At 32.5% G+C, this 17,882-nt stretch overlaps 1 protein-coding gene across 1 annotated transcript in view; it reads right to left on the minus strand.

The window, feature by feature from the left end:
* LOC134725251 (meiosis regulator and mRNA stability factor 1-like) overlaps positions 1 to 17,882 on the minus strand; it is a 42,851-nt gene that overhangs the window by 14,582 nt on the left and 10,387 nt on the right. Inside the window, exons 6-10 of the mRNA XM_063588914.1 lie at positions 11,780 to 11,874; positions 4,198 to 5,792; positions 3,165 to 3,343; positions 2,797 to 2,877; positions 1,987 to 2,251 (exon numbers count right to left, since the gene is read on the minus strand). Of these exons, the coding sequence (XP_063444984.1) occupies positions 1,987 to 2,251; positions 2,797 to 2,877; positions 3,165 to 3,343; positions 4,198 to 5,792; positions 11,780 to 11,874 (2,215 nt within the window). The remainder of the gene's footprint in view (positions 1 to 1,986; positions 2,252 to 2,796; positions 2,878 to 3,164; positions 3,344 to 4,197; positions 5,793 to 11,779; positions 11,875 to 17,882) is intronic.

A 17,882-nucleotide genomic window follows, 5' to 3' on the forward strand; every position in this document is an offset into this window, starting at 1 on the left:
ACTAGATATCATTGAGATGGAAGCCATCTCTGTGGGCCCCGCTGTCAATAACGTGGGGTAATAGTGATAGTACTATTTCATAGTATAATAGTGATATGACTGCATGATGTGAACTAATTGTTGACTACTCTAAGGTGACTTCTGGATGTATGGATTGATGTTTGAACAATATGTTTAAAGGTGCTGCCCAATTGATATTTGTCACATATTTTTAGAATTATGCCTTCAATATATTATGACCCACCAAGTATAAAGTATGAAATATTAACGGTTCTCGAGAGGTAGAGCGGACACAATTTGTTAAGAACAACAAACGGATGGACAGACTGACCTTAGACCTAGGATGCATACATTATGACACATTCTCTGGTGTTGGTTTATATATATGTTAAGTTGAAAATGTTTGTCAGGTATAAAGTATGAAATAATAACAGCTGTCCTCTCAAAATATAGTGTGGATCAAATTTGTTAGCGATGGACAGACCAACAGACAGACAGACAGACCTTTGACCTAGGAAGTGGTACATACATCATGACACACCCTCTGGTGTTGGTTAAAATGGATGTCAAGTATAATATTTGAAATCATAATGGTTCTCAAGATATAGAGCAGACACAATCTTCACCACAGGACACAGGATTGTCAACTGAAACCAAAGTTTTTTTGACGTTGACCTTTGACCTAGGAAGTTGTACATACATCATGACACGCCCTCTGGTGGTGGTTAAAATGGATGTCAAGTATAAACTTTGAAATCATAACGGTTATCTAGATTTGGAGCGGACACAATCCCACAGGACACGGGGTTGTCAACTCTAAACCAAAGTTTTTTACCTTGACCTTTGACCTAGGAAGTTGAACATACATCATGACACGCCCTCTGGTGGTTGTTAAAATGGATGTCAAGTATAAACTTTGAAATCATAACCGTTATCTAGATTTGGAGCGGACACAATCCCACAAGACATGGGGTTGTCAACTCTAAACCAAAGTTTTTGACCTTGACCTTTGACCTAGGAAGTTGTACATACATCATGACACGCCCTCTGGTGGTTGTTGAAATGGATGTCAAGTATAAACTTTGAAATCATAACGGTTATCTAGATATGGAGCGGACACGATCTTCACCACAGGACAGGGGGTTGTCAACTAAAACCAAATTTTTTTACCTTGACCTTTGACCTAGAAAGTTGTACATACAACATGACACACCCTCTGGTGTTGGTTGATAATCATGTTAAGTATTAAGTATGAAATCATAATGGTTCTCTAGATATGGAGCGGACACGAAAGTGTTACGGACGGACGGACGGACGGACGGACAAACTGATCACTATAGGGCGACCCGCCTTAGTCGGCAGGGCCCTAATTATTGCAATTTTTACAATTTTGAAATGTACAGTACTTTTAAATGGTGTTAACCTAAGTGTTATGTAGTTGTTACATTGATGGGTGGATGAAGCAGGCTACCACCAAAGTGATTTTATTTTTTTCAATTTTGTTTTCATGAACTTATTGATACATGTATAATAATGCTGAAGCCCTTAAAGCACATGGTATTTTTTTTTATTATATAATATAACTTAAAAAAACCCAGCCTTATCTGCAATTTGAATCAAAGCTGATAGACCATAGTCAAACTTCTACAAGACATCTTGATCATACTGCAAATGAGCATTTAAAGTTCTAGCACTCACCATATTTTGTTGATAATACATTTCCTGTTCAGGATTAGTTATGATAGTTGGTTCAGACTGGTATGGTGAATTACATACAAGATGTCTAACACTCACCATATTTTGTTGATAATACATTTCCTGTTCAGGATTAGTTATGATAGTAGGTTCAGACTGGTATGGTGAGTTACATACAAGATGTTTAACACTCACCATATTTTGTTGATAATACATTTCCTGTTCAGGATTGGCTATGAAAGTTGGTTCAGACTGGTATGGTGAGTTACATTCAAGATGTCTAACACTCACCATATTTTGTTGATAATACATTTCCTGTTCAGGATTGGTTATGATAGTTGGTTCAGACTGGTATGGTGAGTTACATACAAGGTGTCTAACACTCACCATATTTTGTTGATAATACATTTCCTGTTCAGGATTGGTTATGATAGTTGGTTCAGACTGGTAGGGTGAATTACATACAAGATGTACCATCCTAGTTCCATTCATCTCTCTTATTTCTAGTGTATCCCTCATCTTATACAGCTCAGAAACACTTATAGTTCTGTGATACCTGCAAAATGAAAGTTCTTTCAGTTACCAATTATATTTCATTCCAAACCTTTGAAATTATATTTTATCCTGTATTTGAAAGCTTTCAGAAATGTTGGAATCATATCAGCAGATATGACTTAAAACTAACATTAAACTTTTAAAAACAGAATCATGAATTGTGTAATCAGATTATTATAGTTCTTATGTATACTGTTTCAGCCCTGTCCCATGTAAGTGGTAAGGTTTGGCACCAGAAAACTAGTTCAACCCGTCCACATTCTATATGTACCTGTCCTAAGTTAGGAGCCTGTACTTCAGTGGTTGTTGTTGGTTCATATCTGTCATATTGTTTTTTTTTATTTTGTTTCGTTCTAAATTGAGCCGTTTTCTCAATTGAACTGTTTTTCATGTCAGGGCCTTTTATAGCCTCTTTACATAATGTGTTTTTCTCATTGTTGAAGGGTGAATGAATGGTTGCCAATAATTGCTTTCATCCACTTCATTTGAACAGTGGAGGATAGTTGTTTCATTGGCAATCATTTCATATTTTTCTATATAGCTTACCTTTTATCAAACAGTTCAATGAATTTAAACAATGGAAGAACATTGTCTTTAGCCTCTGATAGCAAGGCAATTGCTTCTGCTCTGTAAAAGTAAAACATAATTACATGTAAAGTAATATTCAATGTATACTTATAATTTAATCAAATTATTTGTTGAAATCAATAGGAAGTAAGTTCATCAACACCTAATACTCTTACAGAAATATCACAGTAAAAAAATAAAGTTTTTGGCAAACTTTTCTTATTTTTATTTTAGCATCTTTTACATTGTAAAAAAATCATCTTGTGGTTTAAATTGTAACAATTTTAAACGGTTATCTGAATATATAAGTTATTTATTTATTTTCTAAATTGAAAATTTATATTAACCTTGTACTGCTGGCTGGTCTCTGAGTTTCCTCTTGTTTCAGAGTAACATGAATCCTTTTATATCCAATTTTCTTTCTGTGGAACTGTGATATAGCAAATCTAGCCTCCTCTATATTTGGTACTTTAACCATACCAATACTGGTGTTGTCTGGTTGAGTCTTTACATGTACATTTAAAACCTGAAATAAGAAAGTTTATTCTTGTAGTCAAGTATAAATGTTTTGCAAGTTTCTTTAACCTATAAGTGTGAAAGAGTTTATTCTTGTAGCCAAGTAAAAATGTTTTGCAAGTTTCTTTAACCTATAAATATAGTTTGTGTCCAATATTTTGGTTTGAAATTAGATTGTAATACATTGTTATAATTTAAAATAATTCACTGAAATTCTATTCTAGAATATTCTCTGCTTTTTAATTTTAACTTTCTTAATAATTGATAACCAACTGATTTTGCTAGTCTTTAAAAATTTTACCCAGAATGATTTTTTTTAAACTTCCATTTAAAATACACATGCAATTCAACAGAGGATTACTTCAAACTTGGGTTTCAAAATTGACAACAAATGAGATGTGGAGACCTTTATTTTTGTGGGTACACAAATGTATCAATTTAGTGGTTTGAGGAAAATTTGCATATTCATGGATATTTAAGTTCCTGGTTTTGCAAAAGTCTGCACACATTCCTTCAGGAAATTTGTAATTCATTGAATATTTGAATTCGTGGTTCTCCTGTACCCACAAATCCACAAAAATTAGTATCCAACGAATATAAATGAATTCACAGTAGGTTGAAAAAATTAAATTCAAATAATATATTGTAAATATCTCAACATGTGTAATAAGTAAATTTGAATGAGAATGTGTAAAGCTGACCCCTTAGCCATAAAAACAAGGCCATTTCCCTTTTTTTTTTTTATGAAATTGAAAGTTTAGGCTTTTGCAAGTGATAACATTACCGCAACAGCTGCCAGAAAAAAATAATACCTAACTCACATCAAGCAGAGGTACCTAAATATAGCATAAATAAAATACATACCCTCACATGAGGATGAAATGTTGTGAAGAGAATCTTTCTCCATTCCTTAGCACTGATGTTATAATCAAGATTGGAAACAAGCAATTCAACTGGACCAACAAAACCTTCCCATTCAAGGTCTTCATCTTCCATTGCTGGACTACTACAGGCACCAGGGACTGGTGATGGTGTAATGGGTCTAAACATGTTCATTGGTGACTGTCTTTGCATGGCTGGTCCTTCGTCTACCATATCATAAGGGCTACATCTATGACTATGGGACCATTTCTGTTGAACTACGGTAGAACACATTGTTTGACAGTTAGGGTTTGGTGGACTGGTACCAGGTCTCTGGTTTCTATATGGGTTACTATTATACTGGTTCCACGAATTATTACGATAACATCCGTATGGATTATTATTATAACTATTATTCTGACTATATGAAAATGGGCGATAGTCATAATTGTTTCCACCGAAATGTTGATACGTAGGATAGGAAGAATCAAATGTCATATCATGCTGAGGTTCATGATAATCATATGTACTCCAAGGTGTAGAATATGGTGGAGGACTGAATGAACGACCATGGTAGTTATATTGTTTTCTGCCGTGATAGTCCTGTTGTTGTTGATCCTCCTGATAAAGCTGTTGTTGTAACATTAAGACATGACGACTAGATCCTTTACCATCTTTGTTAAACTTATTAACTGTATCATGAAGATGAGATCTGTTATCATCATCATTTTGAGGCTGATCATTTTGATATCCTGAATTTGGTGGTATATAATTATCTTGATTCCCAAATTTATTTGGAATATTTCGACTCATGCCATTATCAACTGTTTTCCTTTCATTGTATAAATGACTGGTTGCCTGTCTGTTGTCATTAATTGTATTCTGCACTGATCCCCTCATAGCATTTGGACTAGTATTTTTCTGTAAAGTTGGACTGTTACTTCCATGAGAAGTAGGACTTGTATATTTTTTCTTGACTGTAGGACTGTTATTTTTCTGAGCTATAGGGCTTATATTTTTCTGAGCTACAGGGCTTATATTTTTCTGAGCTATAGGACTGATATATTTTTGAGCTACTGGACTAATACTTTTTTTAGCTACAGGACTGATATTTTTCTCCAACTTTGGACTGGTACCATAACTATTTTCTTTCTCACTTGTTTTCCTTTGTCTGTTATTATTAGTAAGAATCTGAATGGCTGGAGTAGTGCTTTTCTGCTGGTCTATGTTTTTATTTTCAATGTTGTTTCTATTTGATGAAAATGGTTTTGAACTAAAACTTTCCAATGTCTTGGCATACATGCTGGCAGGATTATTATAAAATGACTGGTAGTATGGGTTCCTTGAATAACTTCCAGGAGGAGTTGGGGTTCTATTACTATTTGATTTACCATTACCGGAAGTAGTTGGTGTTAAATTTCTCGTTAACAGTGATTTCTCAGGAGGACTCTTGTTTTGAGGTACGGAAGATTTTTTACTTTCTTGCTTTGAATCAATTGGTACATCTGAACCAGTTTTTGCATTATTTTGTTGGTTAGTGTCTGTCCATGTCTGTGACTGTACAGTTGTATCTTTTGGTCTTTTAAAACTTTTATTTCCTAAAGAATAATAAAATTATCAATTACCAACAGATTTTATAAAATATAAGAGTCACACAAATATTATTTCTGTTTGTATTCTATGTATATGTGACAAATGATTTAACCATATTTGACATCCAATAATAATGAGGAAGATTTGCATGTGTTATTTAGATATCAATTTCAAAATTTCCACATCAAATTTTCTCATTGAAACTAATGACTTATTTCTAAATATTTTGACTTTTTAATTACATGCAAGGCACACACACAATGAAAAGAACATTTTTTTTTTAATAACTTAACCCTTTCCCCCATAATGACGCCTGTGTAGTACCTCAGTTGAAAAGCTTTGACTACGAAATGTCTGCAATCTTAATAAAATTTGTATCCAATATGAAAAGGATATTCATAAGAATATCTGACTTACAATTTATTTGATGAAATATTTGTTTTTTGCAATGCATTAATACTTTAAAGCATATTTTCAGCATTTTATTGAAAAATCCTATGCGAATCAAGAATACAAAATAAAAATTTCCATTGAGGAAAGGGTTAAGGTCTAAAATGTCAATAATTTTCAACCCCTCATTTATTTGAAGTACTTATAAGGACTCATTTATTAACCAACTAGTAAACTATTGTTAAAAGGTAAAGTTATTAATTATTATCAAAACTAGATAAAAAAAAATAAACACAAGAATATGTTGTATGATTACCAATTACAGACCTCTGTACCAGAGACCAAATGACATACAAATTTACTATTAAAAGGTCACTGTGGGGGCTTCAGCAATGAGTAAAACCAATATGGCATAGTCAGCTATAAATGGCTCCAAAAATAACATATTCAAATGAGAAAACTAAAGGCCGTTTCTATGTTCCAAATAATGAAATAAAAATAATATGATATACAGCAACATATGACAACCACTTAATTACAGGGTCCTGACTTGGGACAGGCACATGCAGAATGTGGCATGGATGAACTAAACCATTCCCCTAACCTCAGACAGTGGTGTAAAGAACAACATAAGAACAAACTATAATATCAGTTGTACTTTTGCATCCCAACAATAAACTAGAGGCTCTAAAGAGCCTGTGTCGCTCACCTTGGTCTATGTGCATATTAAACAAAGGACACAAATGGATTCATGACAAAATTGTATTTTGGTGATGGTGATGTGTTTGAAGTTCTTCCTTTACTGAACGATTTTGCTTCTTACAATTATATCTATCATGAACTTTGCCCATTAGTAACAGAGAACTATATTTGGTAAAAATTTACATAAATTTACCAAATTAATGAAAATTGTTAAAAATTGACTACATGTATAAAGGGCAATAACTCCTTAAGGGGTCAATTGACCATTTTGGTCATGTTGACTTATTTGTAGATCTTACTTTGCTGAACATTATTGCTGTTTACAGTTTATCGCTATCTATAATAGTATTCAAGATAACCAAAATCGGCAAAATTTCTTTAAAAATTACCAATTGGAGGGCAGCAACCCAACAACCAGTTGTCCAATTTATCTGAAAAATTCAGGGCAGATAGATATTGACTTGATTAACAATTTAACTTCTTGTCAGATTTGCTCTAGATGCTTTGGTTTCATAGTTATAAGCAAAAAACTGCATTTTACCCCTATGTTCTATTTTTAGCCGTGGCGGCCATCTTGGTTGAATGGCCAGGTCATCGGACACATTTTTCAAACTAGATACCCCAAAGATGATTGTGGCCTAGTAGTTTCAGTGGAGATTTTGTAAAAGATTACTTAGATTTATGAAAAATGGTTAAAGATTGACTATAAAGGGCAATAACTCCTAAAGGGGTCAACTGACCATTTTGGTCATGTTGACTTATTTGTAGATCTTACTTTGCTGAACATTATTGCAGTTTACAATTTATCTCTATCTATAATAATATTCAAGATAATAACCAAAAACAGCAAAATTTCCTCAAAATTACCAATTCAGGGGCAGCAACCCAACAACCGATTGACCGATTCATCTGAAAATTTTAGGGCAGATAGATCTTGACCTGATAAACATTTTTATCCATGTCAGATTTCCTCAAAATGCTTTGGTTTTTGAGTTATAAGCCAAAAACTGCATTTTATCCCATGATCTATTTTTAGCCGTGGCGGCCATCTTGGTTGGTTGACCAGGTCACGCCACACATTTTTTAAACTAGATACCCCAAAGATGATTGTGGCCAAGTTTGGATTAATTTGGCCAAGTAGTTTCAGAGGAGAAGATTTTTGTAAAAGATTACTTTAATTTACGAAAAATGGTAAAAATTGACTATAAAGGGCAATAACTCCTAAACGGGTCAACTGACCATTTTGGTCATGTTGACTTATTTGTAGATCTTACTTTGCTGAACATTATTGCTGTTTACAGTTTATCTCTATCTATAATAATATTCAAGATAATAACCAAAAACAGCAAAATTTCCTCAAAATTACCAATTCAGGGGCAGCAACCCAACAATTGATTGACCGATTCATCTGAAAATTTTAGGGCAGATAGATCTTGACCTGATAAACATTTTTATCCCATGTCAGATTTCCTCAAAATGCTTTGGTTTTTGAGTTATAAGCCAAAAACTGCATTTTACCCCTATGTTCTATTTTTAGCGGTGGCGGCCATCTTGGTTGGTTGACCAGGTCACGCCACACATTTTTTAAACTAGATACCCCAAAGATGATTGTGGCCAAGTTTGGATTAATTTGGCCAAGTAGTTTCAGAGGAGAAGATTTTTGTAAAAGATTACTTTAATTTACGAAAAATGGTTAAAAATTGACTATAAAGGGCAATAACTCCTAAACGGGTCAACTGACCATTTTGGTCATGTTGACTTATTTGTAGATCTTACTTTGCTGAACATTATTGCTGTTTACAGTTTATCTCTAACTATAATAATATTCAAGATAATAACCAAAAACAGCAAAATTTCTTCAAAATTACCAATTCAGGGGCAGCAACCCAACAACCGATTGACCGATTCATCTGAAAATTTCAGGGCAGATAGATCTTGACCTGATAAACATTTTTACCCCATGTCAGATTTGCTCTAAATGCTTTGTTTTTTGAGTTATAAGCCAAAAACTGCATTTTACCCCTATGTTCTATTTTTAGCCATGGCGGCCATCTTGGTTGGTTGACCGGGTCACGCCACACATTTTTTAAACTAGATACCCCAATGATGATTGTGGCCAAGTTTGGTTTGATTTGACCCAGTAGTTTCAGAGGAGAAGATTTTTGTAAAAGTTAACGACGACGGACGACGCCGGACGCCGGACGCCAAGTGATGAGAAAAGCTCACTTGGCCCTTCGGGCCAGGTGAGCTAAAAAAAGAGAAAAACTATCAAGCTGGCATGCATTTAGCAGACATTCAACATAATAATTCCCAAATGATGTGCACAAATGGTAAGTTGCTTAAACATAGCTTAAGTGTTCAGGAAAAAATGTTTTGAACACATAGAAATTTTCTTCCATTCTTTCTTATATACACTCCTGTGTGACAGTTTTATCTTTGAAAACCAATGTTTTTTTTTCTTTGAGATGGATAACAAAGGTTATCTCCTAATTTCAGGACCACATAGTTATTATAAGTAAATTTGAGTTATCTAACCTTTAAGAGCAGTTTGTGTCATGATCTTAATAATGTGTAATCTACTTTTTTAATCTGATAAAAATTCAACAATTGAAGAAACACATACAATGTAATTGCATTTGTATTTGGTGAAAAAAAAGTTCATGTCGCCACACTGACTACAATACTGAATTGAATATAGGTGATAAGGCTATTATTAGTAAACACCATACATATAGGAAAGGATTTAATATGTTTTGGGCCACTCTCCTAAAAAGGATTGTAATATAATATTTCTAATAACGTATAGATTTTTCTTTTTTACATTAAATTTTGTGGAAAAAAATTGCCAGTGCAAATATTTGTCACAGTTATTGTGAACCTGGACTTTCCTGGAAACCTGCACACACTAATGTCTCACCTTCTTTGCTTGTCATCGATATTATGTTGATTGTCCAAATATATAGCTTTTACTACAACTATCACCCAAACATTTTTTTACATAAAAAAGGCAGTTAGTTTTCTCGTTTGAATTGTTTTACATTGTCTTATCGGGGCCTTTTTTAGCTGATTATGCAGTATGGGCTTTGCTCATTGTTGAAGGCCGTACAGTGACCTTTAGTTGTTAATGTCTGTCATTTTGGTCTTTCGTGGATAGTTGTCTAATTGGCAATCATACCACATCTTCTTTTTTTATATTAACACAATCCAAGAAAATGAAGAAAAGGTCATTTGAACCAAACAAGAAATACATGTACACACTACAATTAATCAACATGTTCAATACATTAAATAAAGTTGATCTAATGCTTTATAGTTTCTAAGAAACAGACTTAACCATGAAAACTTAACATTAGACCAATGAAACAGGAAAATCAGGTCAAGGTCAGATGAACCATGCCAGGCAGATGTGTACAGCTTACAATCCTTCTGCATACAACAAATATAGATGACCTATTGGTTATAATTAAAAAAAAAAACAACACCAAAACACGAAGCAATGTACCATGAAAATGAGGTCAAGGTAATAAAATACCTGTGAGACTGACATGTACATCATAATGTATTTCCATCCACCAAATATAGTTGACCTATTGGTGCATATAGTATTGGGAAAAAAGACCAAATTCAAAAACTTAAATTTAACCACTGAACCATGAAAATGAGGTCAAGGTCAGATGGCACCTGCTAGTTTGACATGTACACCTTACATGATCCATGAAATGAGGTAGATGTCAAGTGAAAACTGTCTGTCTGGCATGAGGACCTTGCATTACCAAAAAATCTTAGTCACTGAACCATGAAAATGAGATCAAGGATAATGAACATGTGACAGACTAAAACTTTGAAACATAAGGCATCTATATACAAAGTATGAAGCAGGTAGGTCTTCCACCTTCTAGAATATAATTTCAAGCTGTTAAGAAGCTAACTTACTCCATTGCCGCTGCCTATTCACAACCCCATACGCGGAGCTTTATGCGACAAAAGTCGCAGGCTTGACAAAAAAAGGCTTTTGGAGGGATCAATTTAGAAAATTATTAAGTTTCTTAAATCAAACAAAATTTTTTATAGGAGCTAAAGAAATCAGCTTTTGAATAATTTATATAAAATCATAAATTAATATTTTTTCAACCATAAAATTATATCCAAATAGGGATCCTGGAATGGACAAGTGGACAGATGCACCAACAGGAACATAAAATTCCCCTTTCATTATACAGGTTATCTTTTGAGCTTTCAATACATAACTCAATTGAGTTGTATCATCTAGACCGCTCTTTACAAATTATCTCCCTTAGATAGTCCTTTTTTTTTATTTTAGTTTCTTCATTTTTATTGGAAAATACAGTCTAAAACTTTACAGACATAACAAAGAAACATAATCTAATATTCAAGATTATTTTCAACTTTAATCATAATTGTTTGGCTACATTTCTTTCATAGTATCAGTAAAATTTTGTCACAAAATTAAATTTGATAGACATTCTATTATTTGGGGATCAGTCACTAAAAAAGTTATAATAGCCTGTTTGGGATATCATAGACCAGGTTGTATATAAATTTTAAATAAGCCAAAAATCTCATCTTTCATAAAGCAAAAATATTTAAAGTACATTTGTTTTGATCAATCAATATAGGCAACATTTGCACAAAATGCAACTCTTTCAATGAGATCAATGTCATTAACAATCAGGTATTCAAAAAAGTTTTCGCCTTTTATGTAAACATTTATTTTTTTCCCCTAAAATCTAAAATACTTATCTTAGCACAGTAAATATATATCAAAATTGGAAATGTTAGCACATGCCAAAAAAAAATCAGGGTGCACTTGACTAGTAATATGACTTTTTTATGTTTATAATGGTGAACAAATAACTTATTTTATAATAAAAATTCTTACCCTGTTGTCTATCTGTCTTTTGTGGAGATCTAGATGAGATTTCAACTTTTATCTTACTTCCAAAAACATTTTCACCTTCCATTCTGTTTCTTGCTCTGAAAACACATGCACACTTTTCATGATGTCAGGTAATAAAGAATAAGGTTCCACTTCATTGCCTCAGGGGCAAATCAATTTTCATTGGACAATATTTCAACACAGTGACTGGTGACAGTTGCTTATTTACATAACAATTATCATTTCATTATTTTAAAACATCTCACTATGAAATCTAATCAGTTTCATTAAATCAAAATTGATATTTTTGTGTATCTCAATAAATAACAAAAATTTACAAAAAAAACCCAGATAATTTAAAAGCTATAATTTTTAATCAATCTAAAAAAAAGAAGTTTTTCTTGATTTTTTTTTGCATCACATTTTTATCAACTTTGCCATTTCAACAATTCTACATGTAAATATTCATTGCTAATAATTTCACAAACTTTCATTCTGTACAGACTCAATTACAGGAGCTACCTATTATATCTATTGATAATTTGTTCTCGATCCTGAACATGCCTGAAATATTTGCTGCTGAATGTTTTGCAAACAACAATCAATTAATGTTATATTGAAGTGACAAAATTTTGTAAACTAGTAGCTTATATTCTAACCCATCTCAATGAGATTTTTACAGAAAAGAAACTTTTTATAAAAAGCATTTGAAATATACTGTAGGTGTGTTCAACAGCAAACCATAACAATGTAAGTTTCCTAACAAACTTAAAAATACCCTTATGATAAAAAGAATGTGCATTGTATCTAGCTTTCGTTAATAGAGTTTGAATATATAAGGTCTCTAAAAACAAAAGCCACCCTATTAAAATTTGATGTTTGATGTTGTCTACCCATACCTTTGGATGTATGTAGGTGGGGATTGTTTTGGCCAATTTTTTTTTTATAAAGAGCAGGTAATAATGTATGAAAGAAAAATTGAAACAATTTGTGTCATAGGTTTTGTTGGCAGGATTTATAGCTGCTTTTTTAAGTGGATAATTATCATGAGGAAGGCAACATTAAACAATTTAATAATTTTCATTTAAAGCCCAAGAATCATATTTTATTCTATTCTATTGCAGTATTCTTCTAAAAAGTCACAACAAAAAAAGTTCTTGATTGATTAAAAAACTTCTCTGATAACCAAAAACAAAAATGTTTTAAAGGGGAGACAATTCAGATAAGAGATACTTGTTACAAAAGAATAAAGAGTGGATGTTTAATTATCTACTTTAGCAAGTATTCAAAGTCAGAGAATTTTATTTCATTTTTATTTTCTGTACAAGAAAAAAAATCATCAGAAAACAGTGGTACTCTTTTTCATCCAAAATGCACAGATTATATATTAGATTTACTTTTTTTTTGTTCTGATCTGACTGAGTATCAGGATATCCTACCACAAAGAAGGTAACTTGTTGAAAAGATAATAATGCAGTGAAAAATTCTGTAATATGATAAGGTCTATTTGATGCATATATTATTCTATGGGAGATAACTCAAGAAAATTTTCAGAACATTTAAAGTCATAAGAAACCTCAAATTAAAAATTAATATGCATATATTTTTTATTTATATATAACTAAATGGATAGTTTTCATTATACAACTTATACTATATATATGTACATATACTTTTTTCTGAGGAAAATTCTTTAATTTGTCCACATTTAGATGAAGTTTACTTATTTTTAATTGCTTGCTTCCAGGAAGTAATTCACCGACATATTTTCCATATGCATAGTCAGTGCAGACACTGTTCTGTACACTATCCGGAAGTCGTGATTTTCGAAGCGAGAACTTTTTGGATCAAATTTTAAATTTGTTGGATATACTATATTAAACGGTAAGATGTTCATCTGTTCATTGCTTAATGATTAAGTCAGCTGACATCGATATTCACAAATGGTTAATAATTAAATTTAGCACATTCATTATTCGTATCTTTGCCTTAATCAAGAGATTTTCAAGTGCATCACTAGTGAAAATCAGTTGGTGAGCCTAAAAACAATTTTTTTGCACCCTTACTGTATAAATTAACGTAAAAACCAGACTTAATTTACTAAATAAAGTATATTTTAAGTGATGGTAAAAGTTTCAGCCAGATCTTTGAAGCCAGAAATAAGAAAATTACACTTGTTTGAATTTCTCACTGTACGATCAGTCTCGCTTGTATATTTTGAAACTGTATGATCAGTCTTTGTTTCACTGTATTCTAGTGGTGATTTCCAAGTTATTTACGAAACATTAGAAGATGGCATTTTTCTAAATAACACATATATATTTTAATAAATTCACATCCTGAAAACTTATCAAACATGTTTTAGCTTGATAGCGTGTACTCGACTTACTACATTAAGTATAAGGATGTTTAAATGTTACTGAAATAAGAGGAAGGTTTGTTTGTTTATATAAGTTTCAGAAATGTTCTCTGTTATACTTGAAATTGTACAAACACACAGATTTAATTGTTATATAAAAGTACATGTAGTTACAAACGTTCGAGGCCGTACTGTAGCCTATAAGTGATCACAGTTCCATCACTTTGTTTTGGATGTAGATCTGTCTCTTTCACACTCAATTGTACACCACTTTGTATAGCGGTGGTTTATAGTGATAAATTAATGAAGTCCGTCTTTCCGTTCGTCTGTTGGACAGGTACAACATGTTTCTCCGGTTTTGTAAGCGCATCTCCTCATAAACAACTTAATATACATTGGGATTTCCAGACATTTCTAAATGGAGAGGGGGTCCAATCCAGGAGAAAAGAGGATTCAAAATATATATTCCCATACAAATGCATTGAAAGTTAAAAAAAGAGTTTCAAACCGCTTGATCCCAAATAATCTTGAATCCGTCACGGGTATAACTATTAATTATTTTTTCTCGGATTCCGTATCATAGATGATAATATAAAAAAGAAGATGCGGTATGATTGCCAATGAGACAACTGTCCACAAGAGATCAAAATGACACAGACATTAACAAATATAGGTCACCGTATGGCCTTCAACAATGAGCAAAGCCAATACCACAAAGTCAGCTATAAAAGGCCCCGAAATGACAATGTTAAACAATTCATACGAGAAAATCAACGGCCTTATTTATATAAAAAAAAGAAATGTATTTCAAATTTTATTAAAAATCTTTTATGGGGTTTCTTTATATAAGATACGGACTTGAACATTGCATTATATGGGGGCACCCATCAGGTATTTCCAACCGTGACCTCCAAAACCAATTGTTAAACTTTTCTAAAATTGATCCATTTTTAATCAATTAATGTATTATGGACCTTCTATTTCGAATTTTTGGTAAAAATATTTTTGATGTTTCTATATATAAAATACAGACTTTGTCATAACCTTATATTGGGCATACCTATTTTATATCCACAACTTCCTTCAGACACTTGTCATAACTTTTTCCAAGTTCATGTTTTTCTCTGGCTGTTTATGACGTCCTTACACTAAATCCATTGTATGTTGGATGTGTACGGATTGATTGCTTAGTCTTAGAGGCATGATTTTTTTAATAGTTGTTAATGGCTTTGAACTAGCTGTCAGATAACTGTGAGTACTCTCAGATCTGTTCATTGTCTTTTTGTGTCGGGATGTTTAAGTACCCGGCTACGTCCACTTTTATTTTTTGCCTATCTGATGAATTAAGCCTTTTTCAACTGATTTTTATAGTTCGTTCTTATGTTATACTGTTATACCACTGTACCAGGTTAGGGGGATGGTTGGGATCCCGCTAACATGTTTAACCCCGCCACATTATTTATGTATGTGCCTGTCCCAAGTCATGAGCCTGTAATTCAGTGGTTGTCGTTTGTTTATGTGTTACATATTTGTTTTTCGTTCATTTTTTTACATAAATAAGGCCGTTAGTTTTCTCGCTTGAATTGTTTTACATTGTCTTATCGGGGCCTTTTATAGCTGACTATATGCGGTATGGGCTTTGCTCATTGTTGTAGGTCGTACGGCGACCTATAATTGTTAATGTTTGTGTCATTTTGGTCTTTTGTGGATAGTTGTGTCATTGGCAATCATACCACATCTTCTTTTTTATATTTAATGAATTAGAAAATCAATATTCCTTATCATTTAGTTCAATTGTGCACCTCTTCATCAGTTTTCTATTTCCATGATAAGGACTTTTCCACTACCTTATTGGGTGGTACCCGTTTCAAGTACTATACGTAACTTTCAAAAAAACTTATCATATATTAATAAAACTTCCTCATATTCGTTATTAAATGATGCCCCTGTGCACCTATAATTTAGTATTTCTGGTGGTTTATTTTTTTCTCCAAAACATGGACTATAGAAGTGGCGGGGTATAATTTTGTTAAATCTTTCCTCAATACCTCAAGTTTTTAAACAAAGCTTTCTCTATCTATTTTTTGTCATTTTAAAAAGACACAGGCTTGATGTATGTTATCACCAATTGGTTAACGGCAGACGGTGTAAATAGTCTTTTAACTGAATGTAATAGTTAAACAGATAACTTCAAAGACACACTGATACAAAGTCCGCAAGCAAATCATGTATTGCTTTTTAGGTATTTGACTTAAAGTAAGACTGACGGAACAAAAATATAATTATTTTGCCATCTACAAAAATCATCAGAAATATATTTGTATTGTCTGATGAAAGAAATTACACGTTATAGTTCCATGGACAAATTATAATATCACATAGACACGTATATACCTTCAAATTGCCATTGTTTTTCTTCTTCAAAATCACGACTGGTCATACAGACAAAAAATCTGAAATCACTTCTAGAATACAGTCAGTTTTAGACTGATCGTACAGTATTTTATTTTGGGAATCTCAAGGAAAGCACATTTTTTATTTGAAATACGAACATTCTACTTAAATACGATAAGAATATTGAAACAGTATATATTTAACTGTAAACTGATGCAAATATTTGCAATAAAAGATCATTTGCTTTGTAATACGTGAGCAAAATTGTCAATCGATTTAACTTTTTTCTATAAAGTTGGTGTGATGCACACGTATATTTTATATTCTACTGCATGTTTTTGTTACAGTTACTCATATTTATGATGCTATACATACATTTAAGATGTGCAAAACACTTAATAGATATAGGAGTAAACAAATGATGAGAAAAAGGACCAAAACAAAACCGTTCTGTTAGCCAGTTTGAAATCCTCGCTTCGAAAATCGCGACTTCCGGAGAGCGTACAGAATAGTATCTTCACTGTGATAGTGACCTGAGCGTAACCCTCCTCGTAAAAATTCCGTGATTGCATTAAACATGGATCTGACATTAATATAAACAATTATCTGATTGTACATGTTAAACAAGTGCTCAATACCCATGCTTTTTGCTATTTGTTTACCATAAGGTGACAATCAGTAAACTTCGGCTTCAAAACACAGCATTTAATAAGCAGCCATATTTGTTAAATCATAACAGACAGAGAGAAACATAATTGACGATTATACGTTGTAGTTGCGTAAAAAATGATAAAATCGTGCACAGAGGACTAAGTTTATGATATTTACATCAATTGGTTCAAGAATTAGATAAACATTATTTTTCACCAATCACTCGTTTCATATGACTTATTCTTAACAATGATTATACTAATATAAGTGTCGCTCACCTTGGTCTTTGTGAATATTAAACAATGGAAGCAGATGGATTCATGACAAAATTGTGTTTTGTTGATGGTGACGTGTTTTTAAATCTTACTTTACAAAACAGTCTTGCTGCTTACAATTATCTCTATCTATAATGAACTTGGCCCAGTAGTATCAGTGGAAATATTAATAAAAATTTACAAATTTTATTCAAATTGTTTAAAATTGATTATAAAGGACAATTACTCCTTAGGAAGTCAAATTAATCATTTCGGTCATGTTGACTTATTTGTAAATCTTACTTTGCTGAACATTATTGCTGTTTACAGTTTATCTTTGGAATGGAAGGCTATTAACAACAGAAGAAGAGCAAAAAGCCAGATGGGCAGAACACTTTAGGGAAGTACTTAACAGGCCACCGCCAGATGACGAAGCGATAGTAATTGA

The sequence above is a fragment of the Mytilus trossulus genome, chromosome 7, assembly GCF_036588685.1.
Source record: "Mytilus trossulus isolate FHL-02 chromosome 7, PNRI_Mtr1.1.1.hap1, whole genome shotgun sequence".
NCBI classification, from domain to species: Eukaryota; Metazoa; Mollusca; class Bivalvia; order Mytilida; family Mytilidae; genus Mytilus; species Mytilus trossulus.